Here is a 24215-nt window from a genome sequence, read left to right as displayed (position 1 = left end):
TGGGGTGATTTGAACTTTTAAGTGTTTTTTTTTTTTATTGTTTTGAAAAATAAATAAATAAATAAATAATTTTTCTTCTTTTACTAGTCCCCCTAGAGGTCAATAAGGACCAGCAATCTGATTGCTCATTCATTTCTCTTGATCGGAGCTGCAAAGCTGAGACCAGCAGAAATGCTCACTTCTTATAACAGACAGCTCTCTGCCGGCTATTACAGGAAGTGAGTCATAATAGCACAGGAGTCATCACAGGACCCTATGCTACCATGGCATCCATCAAGTCACGGGTCTTCCGATGGAAGCGAGCAAGTGCTATTTAACCGCTCTGGGCATTTAAATTGCGCGGTCACATTTTGACAATGCAATTTAAGTGTTTAACAGGCACAGGTGGATCGCAGCTCCACCTGCGCCTGTGAGGCACACATGTCAGCTGTACAAATCAGCTGACATGTCTGGGGATCACCGCAGCAGCTGGCAATGTTCACCCCTTCATGATTTAGAACGTATGGGTGCGTGCCCGGTCGTGAAGGGGTTTAAGGCAGTTTCTATCAAAATGTAGCCTGGCGAGACCTCGGTCCTTTCCATGATGGAGTTCCATGCACTCACCTCCCAGGCTTGTGAATAAATTTCTGAAGTCGTGCTTTAACTTCATCGTACGTCAGAAAAGCCATGTAACCCGGATGAGTCACAGCCAGGCTATTCCAATTCCTGAGAAGGGAAGACCATGGCTGTAGGAAAAACAAATAAGAAGAATGACTGGACTGAATCAAAGAGGTCAATGAACGGACTCCCAGAAATGCCTCTGAATCAAGCTGACTGAAATGGGAGTTACATTTAATATCTACTAAAATGTTAGAATAAAACAAAAGAAAACCCACCGTACCTGAAAAAGTCGAGTGAAGATGTCAAACTCAAATACAGAGATATAGTCGTTACATGTGAGGTCGATGGTGGATTTCAGTGCCATGGCTTCCAGACCAGAAGAAATAGGATGGACATCATGCAGGGCATGTCGGAATATTTTCCAAGGAACAATAGTTCTTTAAGAAAAAAAAAGCCATTTTCATTGACTTACCTACTGTACAGAAAATGTATATGTAATACATGAGACTTATTTTCTCCTGTGGAGCTTAGAAATTACCAGCAAGCAGTAGCTAATTACCTGCCTGATCTGCCCAGAAACCTCTCTCCCGGCTCAGGTGGCGTTCTCCTGCATCCTTTGACTTCATGTCAACAATGCAGTTTTCCCTTCCGATTAAGTCTGTTGATTAGGCATCACTGCCAATGTCTTGATTGACAGCCGACTCCATGCAGTTATGTAGTGAGGATCCAGCTGTCAGTAGGACATTGGGAGGGACGCCTCTTTGACAGAGCAGAGCGGAAGAGAAGGAACGGCTCTGTCAATGTGACGCAGAAGAAGCTGGAGAATCGCCGTATGATTGGGCAAAATATTTAGCAACTGTCAAGTTCTTAGCCCCATAAGAAAAAAAAAAGAACCAAAAGTCCAAAATAGATAGATTTTTGTGTACTCACCGTAAAATCTCTTTCTCTGAGTCTTCATTGGGGGACACAGGACCATGGGTTATGCTGCTGTCACTAGGAGGCTGACACTAAGTAAACAGAAAAAGTTAGCTCCTCCTCAGCAGCATACACCCTGAGCCGGAGGCGGACTCAATCAGTTTAGTGCACAAGCAGTAGGAGGAGAACCAAACAACTCTAGATCAAACTAGGTAAAAACTATAACCAATTATTCATGCGACCAGTGGCAGGGAATATGGCCACTGAGGCAACAGGCAGGTAATATGCCACCAAAAAACACAAACCGGGTGGGTGCTGTGTCCCCCAATGAAGACTCAGAGAAAGAGATTTTACGGTGAGTACACAAAAATCTATCTTTCTCCATCGTTTCATTGGGGGACACAGGACCATGGGATGTCCAAAAGCAGTCCCTGGGTGGGAAGAGAACCATCACCGGAGATCGGTAGGAAACCGCTTCCTCCTGTCGGGCTTGACCCAGACCTACAAAGACCTACCTTGGTACAGGTGTGCTTCTGCCGCCCGCAAAGATAACGGCAAGACTGGCCTCTGCCAAAGCATGTGTGTGAACCTGATAGGAACTAGTAAAGGTATGCCGAGTAGACCAGGTGGAGGCTCGGTGGACATGGTCGACCAACGTCTGAAGTCCAATCCTCCAAGAGGCTTCCCTTGGACCGTAGAATGCGGTAGAGGTCCGTCCACTATGCAATAGGCTTCACACCATCACGGAATGAATCCATGTGGCAATCTTGGACCTGGGCGCTGGCATGCGACTCCGGGGAGCGAGTGAAAAGAGGAACTGACTGCCGGCGTAAACCGAAAGTCCGGTCCTGAAGACATAAACGACTGAGGGCACGAGCCAGCTCAGGAACAAACTAGGCCCCCTTTTTAGGCTGAGAGAAGAGACTAGGACCGATTTCGAAACTCAATCCCCTTATCTGGAAGGAAGGCAGTTGCCTTGGATCGAAAAGGGGGAGTTGTGGCCGGAGCACCCCCCTTGTCCTGCTGGATGACCCGGAAAAAGGGGGGAAAAAGCAGCAAGAGAGGGCTGTCCGCCCTGATGCCCCTTGCAGAAGAGACGGCCACGAGGAGCCCACCTATCCAAACAGGTGGGAGTAGAAAGCACTCGGCAAGGTCCAAACCGGTAGCCAGGTCCCGCGTGTCTAGTGGACGGTGATGCCGCCGAGCCAGACGGACGCTTCTCTGCGTGAAAAACCTGATCGTGTGACAAGAAGTGATAAGTCTCTGAAATTGAAATGACCGCGTCGACACTCGGCCCCTAGCGGGACGCGCTAGAAAAAACCGCATCCAGATCTGACTGAAAGCATGGTAGCAGTGCCGGAAGGGAGGGAGGGAGAGAGAGAGAAGAGAAGAGAAGATGCGCTCCTCACATCCCGGAGGAGCTCTTCACGTGTGGTAATAAACCATCTTCCCGGTCTCCATCATTGTTTGCATCCTTCTTGCCAACCGGCCTGTGCAAGCAAGTACCCGGGATCCGCTATTAAGGCCGCAAACCTAGGACCCTTGAGACCTCGTGGAAGAGAGGGCCCCGACTCAGAAGAACTGGACGGTCTGGAAGGCGCCACGGAGTATCTGCGAGGAGTTGAGTGAGTTTTGTTAACTATGGTCGCCTGGGCCACTCCAGAGCCACCCTCTGCCTTGGTCCAACTTGAGAACCCTCGAGATCATGGGAAGCCGAGGGAAGATGCCCAAGAGAATGAACTGGCCTCCCGGACGGGTGGGGGCGTCGACACCTAGTGCAGAGAAGGAGGACACCCTTGATGCCCCGTTGACTTAAAGTTGGATCGGGAGGTCCATAGGACCACGACTGTAGGTTTCCCTTCGTCGTAGATCTGGCTGGTGACGACCCTGTTGAAAAGCCTTTTGCCTAGGCGAGGCCCTTCCTGCCGGGAAAAAACGGCCGTCCAAACGTCCATGGTAGGGATTTGTACTGCCGAGATTAGAGAGCGACGAGATCCGGCCCAGAGCAAGATCCTCTTAACGTCTTCCCTTGACATGACACTCCTTGCGCTTCCCCGGTGTAAGATGCACGCCACCGCTGTGGCATGGTTCGACTGGAACCTGACCGGGTAACCTCGTCCCAGTGAAGAAAATCGTAACCAGCTAACCGGATGGCTCTGGCTTCCGGAATGTTGAAAAAGGGGGGGGCAACCTCTAGTGGTGACCCTCGGGACCGTGTTGTGGGATGGTGGGATAGCGTACCCTAGCACAGGAGACTGGTGACGGTAGATACTATCCTCCAGAGAAGAAGGAGAGAGGACCCTCCCGAGGGACGGTTATGAAGACTGGTCCACTAGGAAGTGGTTGGCGGGTTCCCAGGGCAAACGGAAGCTACCTGTCTTCGTTCTTCAGTGGGATCCCGTGGAAGGCCAAAGATGAAAAATTGGTAAGTGTACCGCTGGTATCACCTCCACCAACAGCCAAGGACTCGCATACCGAACCCGACTCGGTGCGGGAAAGAAAACTACTCCTGCGTGAAGAGTAACTTCCCTCGGACGGGCTCGAATACCGTGCCTAAAGGAATGATCTACCGGGCCGGGGCCTGATAGGACTCCCAGCGGTAGCTCAGCTACCCTAGTAGCGGAGGAGTAACAGTGACTGTCTAAACCCCAAGACTAAGGGGAAGTCTAAACCACCAGGTCGTTTCTGGGTGGAGTGAACTTAGCGGCCCTGTCGAGTAGGCTGTGCAGGGACAGCCGTCCTGATCCCTGCAAGCGCTTCTTAAACAAAGCTGGAATGGTCCGCAGCGATGCAAGGCGGAGGGACTGCTGAGAGATAGCGGCGCCCTGACGTTTGCGGCTCGACAGACTGGGATCGAGCGGTGAGGCGACGATCCCGAGCGTCTGGGCCGATGCTGGGAAGAGCTGTGCTCTTCCTTCACGTAGCCTAGGGGAAGGAGTATTCCACCCTCACGTAGCCTAGGGGATCCACTGGATTAGCCTATTTCCGACGGGACGGCCACCTAAGGGCGTAAGGGAAGACAGCGACTCCCTAGATGCCGCCTCCGCGTTTCCGATCCTGAGTCAGAGGTCTCGACGGGTGGTCACACTGCTGCTATAGGCTCAGGCCGTGCAGCTGGCAGACGCCAGGGCTGTGATGATAAGGTACTTACCAAAGATGTCAACCAGTCCTGAATCGGCAGAGATGGAACATAGTCCGCTGGACAGAGATGGAACGGTGTCCGTGGAGTCCCTGAGAGACGTCACCTTAGGGATGACAAGCCAGGCGGAACCCTGGCGGGCCGATCACAGGGGGGCATGCCCCTTTTCTCCGGAGCCCCTTTGGAGAAGGGATAATGACAATACAAGACTTACCGCTGGTAAACGTCGTGTCTGGTTGTTGTCTGTGATGATGCAGCACATCAGCGAACTACTGGATGTCCACTGACTACATCACGGGATTGCCGGAAAAGTCCTCAAGGAAACCTGTGTGCTCAGAGAGGAGAAGAGGACTATCTGTGCGCTTATGGTCTGACTCACCATTTCCTCCAGTCTATTCGCCCTGCGCTGAATATCGGGCGCCTGCTCGGAATCCAGCAGAGGTGGTACGCCTGGGTCATCACCAGAGATGTCGGAAGGCTTCCGGTGGAGCGGTAGCTTGTACCTGGGAATGAAGGAAAAACCAGGGGGAGGCGCCGAAGGCGAGACCTGGCGGGTCCGCTTCGAGTAGTGGATAAAGTCCCTGGTACGGGACTCACCTCCCCCGGCGAGTGTACTGAGAGAAAAGGGCTGACCGTACCTTTAAGGCTTGATTCATCATTTCAACCAGGCTAATCGTTATGCGCCAAACATCCGGGTCCTCCTGCTTGGAGTCCAGCAGAGGTGGAACGCCTGGGCCATCACCCGAGAGGTCGAAAGGCTACCGGAGGAGAGGCAGACTGGACCTGGGAATTAAGGTGAAAAACCTGGGGGCCTGCAGAAGATGAGACCTAGCGGGTCCGCGTTGAGCGGGGGAAAAAAGGAGGCCCCTGGTACGGGACTCACCTCCCCCTGTGCGTGCCCGGAAAGAAAAAAGGGGCTGTTCGCACCTTTATGGCTTGACTCACCGTTTCTACTAGGTTATTCTCAGGTGCCGAACATCATGCGCCCACTTGGAATCCAGCAGAGGCGGTACGCTTGGGCCATCACCTGAGAGGTCGAAAGGCTACGGAGGAGCAGCCGTCTGGACCTGGGGATGAAGGTGAAAACTCCCCGAGGGGATTGCGCCAGTCCTGTGTAGGTATGACAGAGCGTCAGCCAGGGACGCAGCGTATGCGCACCAATCCGAAGACATCAGCGAGGGGATTTATGGTTTGAGCCCGGGGCGCTAACCAGCCGGCCGGGGCGGGATGCCGGGACCTGCTGTGTCAGGGGCTGCGGTGGCTGTGATTACTAAATCTGAAAGATTTGGATGAATTCACAATTGAGGTATTATTCTGGGAATATATCTTGGCAGTGAAAAAAAAAAAAAAAAAAAAACACCGTTCCCTTCTATAAGTCTGTATCTATAGTGCCTGTACAAATCAATCTACATATATATACCCATATACATATATATACACGTACATATATATATATATATATATATATATATATATATATACACACCTATATATATATATACATATATATACATACACATACACACATGCACCTGAAACACTATAAAAACACAATCCTCATATGATTGTGGCTCTTTTGAAGGCTTGTTTTAACTGTTATAACCGGTTGCTGCAGCCTCAGCAAGCCGCACACCGGGAGTTCTATTTCTTTTCTACTTCTTTTTTTTTTTTTTTTTGATAAGATGAAGTCTGGAGAGCGGGAAAACACACAGCCACCGCCCCCCCTGTGATGCCTGGGGCAGAGCGGAGGGCGGAGACGGACGGCCGGCGACCAATCGTACTGTAGTGGAGGGCGGGCCTGGGACACTGGAGACAAGGCCCGAGCCGGGGCCTAAATTTTGGGGCTGCCGGCTCGCGGGGAGGTAGAGACCGGCGGTCCTACCTGCAAACAGTGGTGGGGCAGCGGCGATGACCGGAGAGCCCAGAGAGAGCTGTGGGCTTGAGCCGGCGCGCGCCGCCGACTGCTGAGATGTAGCCGGGGCGCAGACTAGGCCGAGACCGGGGCCTCAATTTTGCAGCCGCCTGGGAAGAAGGTAGGAGAAGGTCGGTCCTACCTGATCTCGGTGGCGTTGGTCCAGAAATGGATGCGGCGCAGGCAGGGCGCCCTGCCCCTGCCTGTGTGCCGTGCCCCCGTCCAGGGAGACTGCTTGCTCCGGGGGAGCAGCGTGCTGAGGCAGGGAAGTGGGCATCATGATGGGGGAAGGAGCCCCCCCTCAGGAGAAGGCAGCGATGCGGGCCCCATCAGATTTCAGACGCGCTGCTGAGGTCCCATCCCTGCTGTATGTCCCCTGTACGCCCTTTGGGGTGATACCGCAGGGCGAATCAGGGGTGCCCACGACAACCTGCCCACACGAACACCCCCAGGAGTGGTACCATAGGGATGGACGGGGGAGAGGGCCCAAAGTCTGAAACCCCTGCGACCCTGGGGAGTGGTACCCACAGGGCTGCGGAGAATGATGAATAAAAAACCTGCAGAAAACAAGAAGACAGGTATGAGAGCGATGAGCGGCGCCGAAAATAGGGAAAAAAAGGCGCAAAAAAACAAATGGCTGAGGGAGGCCGAGACGGCCCACATCAGCCTCCTACGACACTAAGCTAAAAACTGATTGAGTCCGCCTCCGGCTCAGGGTGTATGCTGCTGAGGAGGAGCTAACTTTTTCTGTTTACTTAGTGTCAGCCTCCTAGTGACAGCAGCATAACCCATGGTCCTGTGTCCCCCAATGAAACGATGGAGAAAACATCTTTAAGAACATTCATTGTTTCCTCTACATTTACGCATCTCCACTACAAGGTTAAAGAAAGTTAAGTATAGAACATAATGTAACAGTGAAGGTTACATCGATAGATACAGGACATGGGTATTCTAGAAGCAGCATCGAACTAGGGTGCCAAGATCCCACCAGTAACTGACTCTGGGGACCACTGTTCAGATACAGGTGAATACTCCATAACCCTCATTCACAAATTTTCCTATGCCTGAGTATAATAAACTGGGCAGCTTGTTAAATGAATGAGGAGATGACCTCCCTGTCTGTACACTGTGAATCTAGGTTATTCTGCCAACTACTAAAAATAAGGGAGGTGGTGGGCCACCGGGGGATCTCTGCGCCAGTCCAGGCCTGACTACAATGCTCCGGAGAAGGAACCCAAAATGGAAGTGTGATCTGTGCAAGTGACAAAGACCTGATCCTCTGGGGTTACAAAAGCCTTTAGCTAAATCTTCCTATGGGAAGACATTCCAGATCTCATAATACATGATCCAACCATGGGATGACTCCAAACAAGCATCTCTGGCCCAAAACTGCAATGCTGGAGTGTGAAACCAGCCTTAGGCTGCCGAAAGAGAAGTGAGATGTACAAGAGTGTGGAAAGAAGAACATGATTTATGAGAGGATGTACTGATATTAGGAAATAAGCAAATTAATATAACCCAGAGGAACAGAGGAAGCGACGATATGCATGGTCATTGAGAAACCTAAACCCAGTGCCCGGCAGTTACTAGCCATATATGTAAAGGGAATGTGTCCTACCGGACAATGCCTTTTGTAATAAGCATAAGGAGGTGGGGAACACAATTGAGTCTCCTGGATTGGAGCCACATCTGCCATCGGTTGTTGGCATCAGCATACAGCTAGACTGTAACGTGAGAGCTGCAGACAGTCAGTGGCCACTGATTGTCTGCAGGATTCACATTTATCAGAGTCAAGCTGAAGGAAACTCCTTCCATAGGCTTGGATGACAAACGCTAAGGCTACATGCGCACACTGTATTTTGTTGCGTTTTCACTTTGTCAGCAAGTTCTGACATTTGACTTCCCAGCAAAGTCTATGAGAAGTCAGATTTGCTGTGCGCACGTTGCAGTTTGTCAGCGCTTTGTTTTGACAATTTTGTGACATAAAAGAAGCAGCATGTTCATTCTTTCTTGCATTATTCTCAGCTTTTGTCCCCCGTTGAAATGAATTAGAGGATGAAAAACGAATGACAAAACACATGGTTACAAATGGTGTGTGTTTTGCAAACGTTTTACCCACATTTTGTCAACAAAAACACAGCTCACCAACTTCGTTACAAAATGACAAAATCAATGCTGGAGTGATTTTGGGGTGTCTGGTATATCTCTCTCTCTCTCTGCCACCAAGCGCTACATACTCACCGTCACCGGGGCGGCTGTCACACTGCTCCAGCGGCAGCTCTTTGCTCTTCCCAAGCCAGCTGCTCTTTAGGCTCATACATATTCACTGCTTCCCCCACTCACCAGTGTCTGTGATTGACTGCAGTCAGACGCGCTCCCACGCTGAGTGAAAGCTGTCTGACTGCAACCAATCACAGATGCCGGTGGGTGGGTCTATAACCTACAGTAAAATAAATGTTTTAATACCCAGCCAAGATAAAGCCTCACAAAAGGAGAGCTGGTATTCTCAGGTAGGGGAGTCACACGTTATTGGGAGCCCCCCAGCCTAAAAATATCAGCCAGCAGCCACCCGTAATTGCCACATCCATTAGAGGAAACCGTCCCAGGACTTTACCCGACTCTTTCCGATTACCCTGGTGCAGTGGCAAGCTGGGTAATAATGAGTTAATGGCATCCCATAGCTGCCACTACACCCTAGGTTAGTGATGGCAGGCATCTATGAGACACCCGGAAGAAAAAGACATGAATCGCACATCCCAAAAATCATACTTTGTTCTAAAGCCGCTAGGCAAAAGTTAAATACCTGAACATGAGGTTCTTTGTTTAACATTCTGATCAGACTGTATGAAGCCCAGTGCCACGACGCGGCGAATCTCTGAGTGGGCCCCAAATCTATGCCTCAAAAGTGTGGCGCTGTGTGCCAACCACTGCGGCAGCAACAATGCACTAGCAGGGCAGGTAACCTGGTGCCTCCCAACACCCATGCTGCAAGGCAGAGTCCCCATGACTCCAGGAGGCACTGCCCCACTGACGCAAAATCACCACACAGTGCCAGCACTCAGTAAAAGGAGCTGTACACTCACCTTCCACAAGCTCCCAGTGTGTGAACTGGGAGCAAAAATTCACACAGTCTGATCACAATGTTAAACCAAGAACCTCATGTTCATGTGTAATGTTTGCCTAGCGGCTTTAGATCAAAGTATGATTTTGGGATGTGCAATTCAGGTCTTTCTTCCAGGTGTGCTATTTTGCATTCTATCCTCCTCCGTTTTTGACTTGACTCAGCACTCCTCCCATTTGGCACAGGCGTTTTTAATTAGCAGGAGACTACAAAGAGGGGTTCTGCCATTTTTGCTCCCAGTTCACACAAAAGGAGCTTGTGGAAGGCGAGTGTACAGCTCCTTTCACAGAGTGCTGGTGCTGTGTGGCGGCCATTGCTGTGGTGGTTTTGTGTTTGGGGTGGTGTGGCCTGGAGTCATATGGGGGGGGGGGGGGGACACTCTGCCTTCTGCTGAAGCATCGTAGCTGCTGCGGTGGTCGGCGCCACACTTTTGAGGCATAGATTAGGGACCCACTCAGATTCGCCGTGACGTGGCAGTGGGCTTCATACAGTCGGATCAGAACGTTACAACAAGAACCTCATGTTCAGGTATTTAATTTTTGCCTAGCGGCTTTAGATCAAAGTATGATTTTGGATGTGCGATTCGTGCCTTTTTATTCCAGGTGTGCCATCTATGAGACACCCCCCATTACTACTGTATAAATGTTCTATCTACCCTATTTTTTCTATCTATTCTAGCTAGCAATTATCCTATCATTTTGTTTCTCCTTTAAAAACACATTAAAGGGAACCTGTCAGGTAATTTATGTGTTCTAACCTAGTAGCAGCGTGATGTGTGGCCTAGTAACCCCTTCCTACCCATCCCTGTGTTGTAATATTGTGTAATATGATATTATAAATAAAAAAAAACAAAAAAAAAAAAAACGTTTTATTACTTACATGTTCCTATGTAAATAGGAGAGGGTCTAGTCCCCTGGGCGTTGGCATGCTTTCCCCTGTGGGCGTGATACCATGAATTTACACAAGCGAAAGCTCCTGAAAACGAAAAGCTCCTGGAGATCCCGCACGTGCGCACTTGCAGTTCGTGCAGCCTTCATATCCGGGTGTTTACTTGCCGCCTTTACAAGCGCACGACGCTCATGTAAATCATGTATCACGCCGACAGGGGTGCGATACCACGGGAAACATGCAAGTGCCCACAGGGCGATGCGACGCCCAGAGGACTAGACCATCTCCTATTTACATAGAAAAACATTTTATAACTTATATGTTCCCTATCAAATCATTTTACACAATATTACACCACAGCGATGGGTAGGAAGGGGTTACTAGGCCACACATCACACGGTTTGTAGCTTAGAACACATATGGGTTCCCTTTAACAAAATCATGGCAAAACGCGGCACAAATGCACCATCATTACAAGCGCTGTGTTTTGGTTTTTTTTACATTTCCAGGCTCTCTGCGACAAGGTGCAGCGTGCGCATATAGCCTAAAGCCATCAGTGGCACGTGACTGCCGATGCCAGCCGAGCAGCGGGGAACCCAGTGTGGAGCACTACTACAGAAGGTGCGGAGCAGCACTGCATTCTGGGAGGGGGCTGTACAGTACAGACAAATATTAATATAGTCAAAAATTTCACGAAATGAGGAAAAACTGGAATTACTACCCACTGCATATAAGAAATAGTGAAGAGGAGCTGTAAAATTATCGTACAACAAGGCCCAGGTTCTGAGACTTGCAGTTTTTTGAGGGGCTTCCACCTGTGGGATCCTCATCACACAAATTATGTACCCCGATACAGTAAGACTTGGAATTGTCTTAATAGAACAGGCGGGTGTTTGCTCAATCATTGCTGCACTCAAACTCGCAGACACAGTGTGCTGCTCCAGGGCGCTGTGAGTACGCCTCAAGTTTCTTGGGTGGGGAACATTCACTTGCTGCTCGCACAATGCTTAAAAGGGAAACAGTCATAGGAAACAAATCCCCCACTATTCACCCACCGCTATAGTGATGATCTGCAGGTCACAGACACACATGTGGGCGTCTTAGGCTACTTTCACACATCAGTTTTTTGCCATCAGGTTCAATCCGGAAAAAAACGGGTAAAACGGATCCGGTACCGCATCCGTTTTTTCCCCATAGACTTGCATTGGTACCGGATTGTACCGGATGGCTTTGCGGTGCATCCGTTTTTTTCCGGATGCGGCAAAATTTATCAAAGCGGCGGCCGGAGGCAACGTATCTTGCAACGTTTTTTTGTCCGGCAAAAAAACCGCATCGCGCCGGATCCGGCGCGATACGGCGTGTTTTACAATGAAAGCCTATGGACGCCGCATCCGGCGCAATGCGGTAAAAAATGGATGCGGCTACCGGATCCGTTTTTGTAAACTGCGCATGCTCCAAATTAATTAAAAAAGCTGATCCTTCAAAAAAAAAGGACAAACCGGATGCAAAAACGGATGCAAACCGTATCCACCGGATCCGGTTTTGTACGCATCCGGCATAACGGATCCGTTAAAAACCGGATCCGGTGGATACAGTTTGCATCCGTTTTTGCCGGATCCTTTGCATCAGGAAAAAAAAGGATTGTGCCTGAATGCAGAAAACTGATGTGTGAAAGTAGCCTAACAAGGTTTATCTGAATGCAGGTAATGATTGTATATTCTCCCTGCATTTGATCAGCGAGTCAAGTGGGCGGCTCCAAGAACAGTCAGCGGTCACTTTACAGAGAGCAAGCGGTAATCACTGAGGCTGAAGGATCAGTGGCTACGATTACAGCGCATGCACTGATAGGTATAGTGGCGACTGTCCCAGTCCCTGGCACTCCCAGATGACTTGATTCAGGCAGCTGCTGGGAAAATTTAACATTTTTTTCCTCCTGCTGCTGAATAATGACCTTAGACACAGATTAGCACTAAGGTTGCAGGTAAATACTACTTATGTCCCTCATGACAGGTTTCCTTTAAAGAGGTTGCACAAATACTGATCTTTTAGGCTAGTTTCACACTTGAGTTCAGCGCATTCCGTCACTATGGAGAATAGCGTAGTCCGTTAACGCACTGCGCTATTCTCCATAGACTTGTATGGACGACGCACTGTAACGCAAGTGTCTGCGTTGCATCCGCTGGACGACGCAGCGTCGTTATTTTGACGCTGCGTCGGACGGATGGAACGCAGCATGTAACGTTTTTCTGCGCTTGGCGGAGTGTCAAAAAAACGCAACCTGCAGGAATCCATTAGGCGTCCGTTGTTTTTATAATTTACGCCTATGGTGGCGGATTCCGTTAGAATGCGTCATTTGATGCCTTCCGTTAACGCAGCTGTCTTTACACAACTGCGCATGCTCAGATGTGTAAAGACAAGGGAAAAAAAACTACAACGGATTGCGTTATTTTGTACGATCTGTAGCATGCGTTGTGTCACTATATGCAACGCATCCGTTGCATGCGTCACACAACGCAATGCTACGGATCCCGTCCAACGCAAGTGTGAAACTAGCCATAGAAAGATCAAAAATATCAGGTGGTGAATGATGGATATGGAGCGACAATAGCTTTAGTGGCAGATGGGGGCAAACACTGAACTGAACAGCCATTAACCAATGGGAGATCTACAGAAAAGCTCCCATGCTTGTGATGGGCAATGGTCATAGGGACAGGTCATCAAAATCATGTGCCAGACAATCCCTTTAAAATAAAAAACCATGACTGCAATGTCTGACAAATGGATCTTGGATCAGATTTCATACTTTTCTCCAAAAGCTTTTCTCCAGAAGTCCGCGGCGTCTGCCTTCGTGATCCGGAAGGTATCTCCTTGGAACAATCCATTGGGAAATATTCCCTTTAACTCTGCAAGCATGTGACTGAAGATCAGGGACAATTTGGTCAGGTTCCGCCTAGGGAATAAAAAGATGAGAAGACTGTCAATATTCCACAATTAAACATATACATAATACAAAGCACAGTACAGTTTGATCCAGAATAACAGATAAAGAAGCTGCTAAAGAGTTAAAGTCGCCGCAGCAGGAAATGTCAGTGACAAAACGGCCGATAGACCAGTTAGTTACCCTGGACGCAAGTATTTCCTCTTTACAAAAATGCAAATGGTGTCAGTGACCTAGAGTCTCCGGACGTCATTCTTCGAAATTGTAGTTTGATTCTCATTATTGCAAAGTATCCAGCATTGAGTTAGACTACTTTCACATTGCATTTCAATGGCTCCGTCAGGGCATCCGTCCGAAATCTCGCCCCTCCCCCCACAAAACGTGTTTCGGACGTATGCACCGACAGGGCCATTGAGTATAATAGAGCATACACTTGCTCTGTCTGCTCCGTCTTGCACCAATTTCGGGTGTATACGCTGTTTGCAGGCGGACACCCGAAAGTCCTCTGCTACGTCTGGGCATCCGCCTGCAGAAAGCGTATACACCCGAAATTGGTGCAAGACAGAGCATATGCTTGCTCTGTCTGCTCCAATATACTCAATGGCCCTGTCGGTGCATACATCCGAAACACGTTTTGTAGGGGGAGGGGCGGGTTTTCGGATGGATGCCCTGACGGAGTCACTGAAACGCAATGTGAAAGGGGCCTAAGATGTGGGTGCTGGAGAGACAAAGAGGCGCAAAGAGGTTGTTATCCGGGTGGAGAGGATACCAGGGGAGCCTGTAAAAGTCACAAATACTGTTGGCGCATGTGAAGAGAGGTTATCGGCTGATGTAGTCCCCATGGTGGATTATCAGAAGGATTGTGGAAAGAAGGGGTTAATGCACTGCCGTGCAAGGAGACTTCAAAGTTCAGTAAGGCATGAAGTGATTTATAACTACACGTTTTGGAGCTCAAACGCCTCGCAGAGACACAGCTGTGATTTAATTCCTGAAAGAGTTTGAGCTCCAAAACGTGTAGAATTCGATCTCTTCCTGCCGTAGGCCGCTTTCACGTTGCGTTCCTTCCTCTCCCTGTTCATTGATCATGTCGGAACTTCCGTCCAAATCCTCCAGAAAAACGGGATTCAGATGTATGCGTCGACAGGCCACTGACTGATGGTGCAGACGGAGTTGCCATGTGCTCTGTCCTGCACCATGTTCAGGAGTATACGCATATTGGAGGTGGACACCCAGATAAAGTAGACTGTATCTAGGTGCCCGTCTCTAATAAGCGTATACTCCCGAAAATGGTGCACGACAGAGCACATGGTGACTCCATCTGCACCTATAGTCAATTCCCCCATGGGCACAGGTGTCAGAATACAGATTTGTCGGGGATTTGGATGGAAGCCCCAACAGGATCACTGAACGGGGAGAGGAACGCAGTGTGAAAGTGGCCTTACTGAACTTTGAAGCTCCTTACACAGATGTGCTTAACCCATTCTTATCACTATCCTTCTAAAATATCCAGCATTTTAAATAGCCTTTTACCTGTAGGTGCCCCATGGTTGGAGTTGCTGATGTTGGCACTGGTAGGAGCCATTACTTTAGATCTGGGCAAGTAGTGCCAACGATGGACAATGCATCAGGCGCCTTTCACCTAAAGTCATGAGACCTGCGGAGACATAGGACTGCAGCAGCCCCGAAGGCATCCATTCTCAGAGGGGCTTCCCAAGAGTTCAGGACAGCGGCTATCTGTAGTGATCAGTGCTTACGCACCGGCACAAAAACCTGTGTAGCCTTGATACACAAATTTAAGGCCCCATATAAAATATGCTACTGTTGGCCGAACCCACTGACCTGGACGGGTTGGGCCGTTTCTGAACTAATTTTACCCTCTGTTTTGTGGATTATGTTATGGACTGTTTGATTTGCTTGGAATAAATGCTCTTTGGATTGCTCATCCAGCTCTCGCTCTGTTGATTGTGTGATATCTGAGAAGGACCCCATCACATCGAAATATAAACTTTTTTTTTTTTAGGCCAGGAAATTTTTTTTACTTTTTTGTTTTAGGGATATTGGAAAAAAAAAAAAAAAAGCCCACCAACGCTTTTCTTATGCCACAGAAAGGGACTTGAACGTGTGAACTTTTAATTCCTCATATTTTGGGATTTCCATTTGTATGTTTCCTAGGGACAGAAAAATGGAATTCATATCCAGTACTTCGAACTATGGATGTAGAGGAACATCACCGATTATCGGGGGCTTTCTGGTTTCCATTTGGGGTCACTTTTTGGACTTCATGAAAAACTGCAATTTTTTTTTTTTGCTTTCAAAAGAAAAAAAGTAACAACATGTGCCGCCAAAGGTGTACCCCAAAATAATCAGTGTGTCTGCTGCTTGTTTGCCTCATTTACCCATTTCATCAGCCTTATGTGGACACCGCGCCGATTTATCGGGATTTTACATAATGATTGAACCCCAATTCTAGGCTGGGGGGGAGGATGACCAGTTTTGATTGTTCATGTTCATCTCAGTCTTCTCTCCCCCGAATGCCACACCATTAGACTTTAATAGCCAAGTGCTATTTTTCCCCTCTATATACAATTGATCATTTAGTAAACGGATCTTTTTTGGATATGAAGTCCCTTTCTTTGTCTGGGATATGCTCATAGTGCAGTGTATTATCGAAGGTTATTAGACTCCTTCACTTGTAGGCCCTAATGGCCGTACAAACACTGCCAACAAAGAGCATTGTTGGGGGCACCCCACAATCGGCTGACTGAGGTAGCGCTGTCTCGGTCAAACTCCTTAGATGCTGCAGACGCTAGAAACCACGGCATCTGAGACAAAATTGAAACAAATTCACGCTGACCACTAGGCCTAAATTACCGTATTTTTCGGACCATAAGACGCACTTTTTTTCCTCCAAATTTGGGAGGAAAGTGTGGGGTGCGTCTTATGGTCTGAAGCTGCGGGGTAGGGAGCTGTGGGGAGTCAGCGCTATGCAGTGGGATCACAGGAGGCTGGGAGGGTCGCTGCTGCAGGATGCCAGCGGCTGGAGAAACCACGTGTGCCCGCTGCTTAAAGTAAGTGAATATTCATGAGCTGCTCCCCGCCCACCTCTCTCTGCAGTCAGTGGGGGTGAGGAGCAGCAAATCAATAAATAGTTTAATGTAAACAGCGGTCACACGTGGGTTCTCCAGCCCCCGGCTTCCTGCAGCGGCTGGGGAGACTGTGTCCGCTGTGTAGGAGGCAGGAGCAGGGTGCCGCTGCAGTCATGTCTCACCCGGAGGAAGTGCAGATCACTGCAGTGTCCGGGCCAGAGCACGGCATACCTTCACAGCACAGCCGCAGTCTCTGTGCTGAGGGGCTCACATTACTTTCACTTTGCTCCTGCTGCCTTTACACTAGAAACAGTCTCCCGTAGCTGACAAGGACCTACAGTGATGTAATGCAGAGGCGGGGCCAGAACAGCACAGTGCCCGCCTCTTCATTACATCACTGCAGGTCCTTAAGATATGGAAGACTTTGTAATGCCAGGACCAAACTGAAGCATGGTGAGCAGCACAACAGTAAAAGGCAATAAATAATATAGTATAGGCATTACTGTACACCTGGATAGGGTTGGATCATATATATATATTTACATAATATATATTTACACACACACACTATATAACTATACACACAGTATATAACTATCTATATCTATATATTACACACACATACATATACATTATATATATATATATATATATATATATATATATATATATATATATATATATATATATATATATACATACATACACACACACATACATATACATATATACACACACACACATACATATACATATACATATATATATACATATATATATACACACATATATATATATACACACATACATACACACATACATACACACATACATACACACATACATACACATACATACATACATACATACATACACATACATATACATATATACACACACATATACACACACATATACACACACACACACACCAGATTGGAGGATCACACATATAATGATGGGGAACATACATATTCCACGATGGGGGCCATATATACCTGGAAGGTACCCAGAATGGGACAGAATTTGGGGATATTATTACCTCAGTAACACTGTCAGCAGTAAAATAACAGTGTGTCATGACCACATTCTTTTACTTTAAATTTATTTTGTCCGGTGCGTCTTATAGTCCGAAAAATACGGTAAGCCTCATCCTTCCTGTTGGGCACAGGCATTAATCAGCAATAAAGAGATGTAATATCACCTATTGTGAATGGAGGTATTTGGTATTATCCTCTGTACAGAGATAAGATTAAAGTGTAAAGGAAGGGGTATCAAACTCTGCTGGGTATATGGGCCGCACATATATAAATGTTTATTTGGGGGGCCACATTCATTGCAGGACAAAGTGACATTTTCAGTGATGCAATGTTTTTTTCTATACTCCTTTGGATCACTTTTTATTTTAACATTTTTCGCTCGATCATAACAAAATGTGCACCATTTTATTTCAGTTCATATATAAAAGCATTTTTAAAATGGTAAAAAAATAAAAACAAAACAAAATTGACATGTTGCTTCTTTTTTCAGCAACAAAATCTGCAGGGAAAAAAGTGGTAATGTGTGCACAGTAAGTCAGGCTTCCCAGACTGCGCTGGAGGAGATTTCCTTGTTTTATTGATGGTTTTAAATAAACATGGATAAAAAAGCAACGTGGGCATAAGGCCTAATGTTTAATACATTTTATACTATTTAAAACTATATCCATTTTCTAATGACAAGTGCCCTTTAAACTTTGCTGGCAATTGTGCATTTTCTGTGTAGATAACACCTCTTCTAAAATCCACAGCATCATCACCACCATTACATGTGTAAGCCTGTAAGGCTAGTTTCACACTTGTGTTGTTTTCCTTCAGTCACAATCCGCCCTTTTGGAAAACAGCAGAATCTGTTAACGGATTCCGCTGCTTCCCATAGACTTGTATGGACGACGGATTGCGACTGATGGACCTGCGTTGCATCTGCTGGCCGACGCTGCGTTGCTGCTGCCGGGCGGAAGGAACGCCGCACGTAACATTTTTTGAGCAGCGGAATCCTTTATTTTTTTCACTGCGCATGCTCATTTTTTTTTTTTTTAAAATATCACAGAAACTTTGTTTTGTTTCTCGGTACCCGAAGATCAGCTGATCGCCCGGCAGCCGGCTTTTGAGACTGCTCAGCTAATCACCCAGCAGCCGGCTTTTGAGAGTGCTCAGCTAATCACCCGGCAGCCGGCTTTTGAGAGTGCTCAGCTAATCACCCGGCAGCCGGCTTTTGAGAGTGCTCAGCTAATCACCAGGCAGCCGGCTTTTGAGAGTGCTTAGCTAATCACCCGGCAGCCGGCTTTTGAGTGCTCAGCTAATCACCCGGCAGCCGGCTTTTGAGTGCTCAGCTAATCACCCAGCAGCCGGCTTTTGAGAGTGCTCAGCTAATCACCCGGCAGCCGGCTTTTGAGAGTGCTTAGTTAATCACCCGGCAGCCGGCTTTTGAGTGCTCAGCTAATCACCCGGCAGCCGGCTTTTGAGAGCGCTCAGCTAATCGCCCGGCAGCCGGCTTTTGAGAGTGCTTAGCTAATCACCCGGCAGCCGGCTTTTGAGTGCTCAGCTAATCACCCGGCAGCCGGCTTTTGAGTGCTCAGCTAATCACCCAGCAGCCGGCTTTTGAGAGTGCTCAGCTAATCACCCGGCAGCCGGCTTTTGAGAGTGCTTAGTTAATCACCCGGCAGCCGGCTTTTGAGTGCTCAGCTAATCACCCGGCAGCCGGCTTTTGAGAGCGCTCAGCTGATCGCCCGGCAGCCGGCTTTTTAGAACGCTCAGCTGATCGCCCGGCAGCTGGGTGATCAGCTGATCGTTCACAATAGTCTGCCGCCGGTAAAACTGTTAAAAAAAAAAAGCAGATTCCGTTGTTTTGTACGATCCGTTGCATCCGTCACACAACGCAATGCTACAGATGGCGTTCAATGCAAGTGTGAAACTAGCCTAACAGATAAAGAGACCAACGCAGGGAAAAGAAAGAAATCAACGAGCCCAGTAAACCTGCGTAGCACTTTTTGGGTCGTTTCCTATTAATGTCTATGGAAATTAGACTTAGTGGACTGGACAGCCAGAATCGTGATTGTACCATGTTAACGGCCAAAGCCAGGAACTGTTCTTAAGAACATCACCAGCATTTCTCCAGCAGGTTTCACAACGTTCGGGTGTCGGACTAATTCTGCCTGTGGTCACATTCACTTCCTCTTGCTTTTTCCACTGTACAATGCAAAACTTCCTACTTTTAGATCGCAAACCGTGCTGAAAATACCGAAATACAGTAGTTGGTGGATACAAGATTTCACTGAGCTTATTCCTGACATAGGACCCGCTACAGACAGAGCTGCAATCAGCTGCAGGTCAATTAGAAAAGCAATTTAGCTCCTAGTATCATTCAAAAGGAACGGAAAAGCTTTTTGCTCTTAAAATAGCCAAAATGTCATTGTCATCTTACAAAGTCTGAATATCCAAGCCTCTTAAAGTGAACCTGTCAGGTGCAATATGCACCGAAGGCCACGAGCAGTCCTTGGCGTATATTGCTAATCCCTGCCTAACCGTCCCTGTATACACTAACATAAATTGAGATCTTTAGAAAAACTATGCTAATGAGGCCAGGGACTAGTCGCAAGGGCGTTACTTCCCCCGACTAGTCCACCCTCTTAACATGGAAGCACATCCACAGGGGTGTATTAACATGCTATTCAATGCAGCATCACTAGTGGTACTGTACATACCTGTGTCCGCTGTCATCACTGTTCGGAAGTCCCGGAACTTTCGGTCATGCGCACTAGACCTCGCTGAAGCCAGGACGCGTACACCCGGCTTCATACTGCACATGACTGGAAGTTGTGGGGGGCGGGACTTCAGATCAGCGGAGACAGGTATGCTTGATTGAACAGCATGTTAGCATGGTAGTATGTCCACAGGGGCGTACTAAGAGGACGGACTAGTTGGGGGATATAACGCCCATGTGACTAGTCCCTGGCCTCATTAGCATAGTATAAAGAATCTTTAGAAATACTTTTTCTAAAGATCTCTATGTATGCCAACAGAAAAATAATGTTGCTTCCTGGTATCAGCTATGTTGGTTGAGGTCCCGCCCCTTCTGGTCACATGGGAATGACATCAGCAAGGTCCTTCTAGCCACTTGGTAAAACAATGATATAATAGAATTAGCATAAATAACAGTGGGGGACGGACAGGCAGGGGGGTGGGAATCACTATGAATACCCACCTCAGCTAGCAGCTGATCAGCAGCTGCTGCCACTCAAAAAGCTGCTGATTTTACAAAATTTACTTGCCTGTGTTTCAAAACCTATACATCCAAACTGACAACTAAAGCCATGTATAGAATCAGCCTGATAGTGCCAGTATAGCACTGGCTTTAGGTTATATAGGAAAATCCTGGTGATTGGTGCGCTTTAAAAGGGAACCGGTCACCAGATTTGGCGACTATAAGCCCTGCTCAGGATCACAATGCCGGCTAATGTACATGACATAGGACACATCATGCACCCAGGCTTAAGAAGAAGGGGGACAAAGCTAGCCTGAAAGAGGATGCGCCGCACCCGGAAAACGGAGACGCCCCTATGTCCGGTCTGTACCACACCGCCCGTTAAGTGAGTATTAAAAAGTGATTTTTACATTATACAGCAAGTTAGAATGCTGTATATAAGAGCCCACTGGTGATTGCCGCAGCTTATAGTCTCCAAATCTGGTGACAGGTTCCCTTTAAGCTTATGTATTTTTTTTTACATTACTGTACTGTTTTGGAACCTGTGATCATTTGCTTATATACATAAATACTATTCTTGTATGAACTCCAGCCTCTGGCAGAGTCTCATACGTGGACCAAGCTGACACTTAACGTCCCTGGTTGCCATGGTAACACATGCACTCCGACAACTGCTTCATTTAAAGGGAACCTGTCACCAGATTTTTACCTAATAAACTAAAAGAATCCCCTTCTGCAGCTCCGGGGCTGCATTCTATGAAGGTGCACCTTGGCCCTGACTCCCCTTCCAGACCCCAAAAATAACTTTATAAAACATGGCCCTAAGGTATGCTAATTACCTTGGTTGGTCAGATGGGCGGGCTTATGCACAGCGCCGACCTCACCAGCACCATGCTCGTACCCGCCCATAATATCGCGCCTGCGCATTTAGCTCACCGGCGCGAGCTAGGATAGCTATGTTTTCTGCTCTGGCTGCGATATGGCAGAGCGAACTGCGCCTGCGCGAGCAGACCTAACTGCACAAGTGCGAGATTTAAAAATGCGACGAGGAGGAGGACAGAGAGTCACCCCGTCAATCAAGACAGGAGGACGGCGATCATCGGCAGGAGGAGGGGAAAGGAGCAGAAAATGAGCCCGCCCATCTGGCCAACACAGGTAATTAGCATAACTAAGGGCCAAGTTTTATAAAGTAATTTTTGGGGTCTGGAAGGGGAGTCAGGGCCAAGGTGCACCTTCATAGCATGCAGCCCAGGAGCCGCAGAAGGGGATTATTTTAGTTTCATTGGGAAAAATCTGGTGACAGGTTCCATTTAAATGCCAGTTAGTGATTAATAGAGACATGTGAATGGTTAAATTGCACAGATCAGTTACTCCGTGCTCTGGTCACTGCAATCACAGCGATGTGGGCTATAATGTAACCCAGCCGGCGTCTACCTGGCATGAGGCAGGCTCAGCTCCTGAGACCGCACCTTATAACCCTTAGTGATCTGTTACAAAAATGTAAGCCACTAGTCATTAAGAGGGTTAGAGAGGCACCCCAAAATGTCATTTTTCCCCATCGCCCTAGAAATATGACGCACACCAACCTTGGTTGAGAATTCTCCTCATACATGCGTTCTTTGCCTTCTTTAAAAAGACTAATTGTTTGCTTTGTTTTCTTCAGAAGGTTCTCCATGAAAACTCTGAAGTACTCATTTTCTCCAAGAATCTCCATCTTCCCCTCGTAGCGAGACATAATGGTGCGGAGGTGCTGGTACGTGTCGGGCAGAAGGTCCAGGATATAGGGTGGGCTGTTCTTCAGAGCAAGCCTCTGATTCTGGCACAATCGGACCACCTACCAACAGGAAAGAATAACCCATTAAGACTCATCACTAATAGTTATTTGTCATTGCTTATTTAGTGTCAACATAGTGTGTAGCGCTGTACAAATTTCCCTAAGAGCCATAAAGAGCGACTACGTATGAAGCCAAACGATAGCAGGTTTGTCAGGAAACTGAAGACAGAAGACACCCACATATACACAGCAACATCTACTGATCACTTTTGATGCTTTGCTGTCCATGGAGGCATCCTCTGCTCAGAGGACCAATAGGTGGTGTCTAGTGGCAGAGTCTTAAAGGGAACCTGTCATCATAAATTTAGCTATCCACCTAAAAGTTTCCCCCTCTGCAGCTCCTGGGCTGCATTCTAGCAAGGTTCCTGTAGTTTTTCTTGCCCCTTTTATCCCAAAATAAACACTTTATAAAGTAGTACCTGCTCGTATGTAAATTTTCTCAATTTTCCATGTGGGCGGTCTGTCTGGTGTCTGTGCCTGTCCTCCTACCGATTTACGCCCCCCCCAGAACGCTGAATTTCAAACCTCAAGACGCCGCCCCTGGGCGCCTGAGGTCCTGCGCATGCGCTCTGCTACCGTAGCGGGACAGTGCACAGCGTGCACGTGTGACCGCTGGTGACGGTATGCGCAGGCACGATGTTATGGGCGGCGCTGTGAGTGTCCTCAGCAAGTGCCGCCCATAACCTCGTGACTGCACTTTCCTCTCTGCCTCCAGCGTTATGCGCAAGCGCTGGAGGAATGATGCCCGGACGTCCCCTCCTTCCCATCTTGCCCTGCAGCAGGAAATAGATGGGAGGAGCGGACGGAGCAGGACACCTTATTGAACCGGGCGACGCGGCGAGCATCTTAGCGACGTCAATAGTAAACAAAACATGTAAAAACAAAGTCACACATTGTCTGCTGAAACGTCACGAGGTCACGAGGTTATGGGCGGCACTTGCTGAGGACACTCACAGCGCCGCCCATAACATCGTGCCTGCGCATACAGTCACCAGCGGTCACACGTGCACGCTGTGCACTGTCCCGCTACGGTAGCAGAGCGCATGCGCAGGACCTCAGGCGCCCAGGGGCGGCGTCTTGAGGTTTGAAATTCAGCGTTCTGGGGGGGGCGTAAATCGGTAGGAGGACAGGCACAGACACCAGACAGACCGCCCACATGGAAAATTGAGAAAATTTACATACGAGCAGGTACTACTTTCTAAAGTGTTTATTTTGGGATAAAAGGGGCAAGAAAAACTACAGGAACCTTGCTAGAATGCAGCCCAGGAGCTGCAGAGGGGGAAACTTTTAGGTGGATAGCTAAATTTATGATGACAGGTTCCCTTTAAAGACCATTAACCCCATAATGACATAGGACGTGATGGTACATTACATCTTGGGTCCCGGTGTAGGAAGCCTGCTCAGGAGCCAAGCCGATACGGTCATAAGCATGAGCACTGAGAGCTGTGGAAAAGAAAACAAGCGAGTGCCTTCCATAGAGGAGCAGGTGTGCGGCTTTACAGGCAGGAACATGTATTTGTGCTACGCTGCATAATAAAAG

At 48.1% G+C, this 24215-nt stretch overlaps 1 protein-coding gene across 1 annotated transcript in view; it reads right to left on the bottom strand.

Moving 5' to 3' along the window:
• CBL (Cbl proto-oncogene) overlaps positions 1–24215 on the bottom strand; it is a 103780-nt gene that overhangs the window by 54003 nt on the left and 25562 nt on the right. Inside the window, exons 2-5 of the mRNA XM_075328863.1 lie at positions 22428–22675; positions 13379–13525; positions 881–1037; positions 604–725 (exon numbers count right to left, since the gene is read on the bottom strand). Of these exons, the coding sequence (XP_075184978.1) occupies positions 604–725; positions 881–1037; positions 13379–13525; positions 22428–22675 (674 nt within the window). The remainder of the gene's footprint in view (positions 1–603; positions 726–880; positions 1038–13378; positions 13526–22427; positions 22676–24215) is intronic.

The sequence above is a fragment of the Anomaloglossus baeobatrachus genome, chromosome 11, assembly GCF_048569485.1.
Source record: "Anomaloglossus baeobatrachus isolate aAnoBae1 chromosome 11, aAnoBae1.hap1, whole genome shotgun sequence".
NCBI classification, from domain to species: Eukaryota; Metazoa; Chordata; class Amphibia; order Anura; family Aromobatidae; genus Anomaloglossus; species Anomaloglossus baeobatrachus.
The sequence above is the reverse complement of the archived record's forward strand: the minus strand, read 5'-3'. Positions and strand labels throughout refer to the sequence as shown.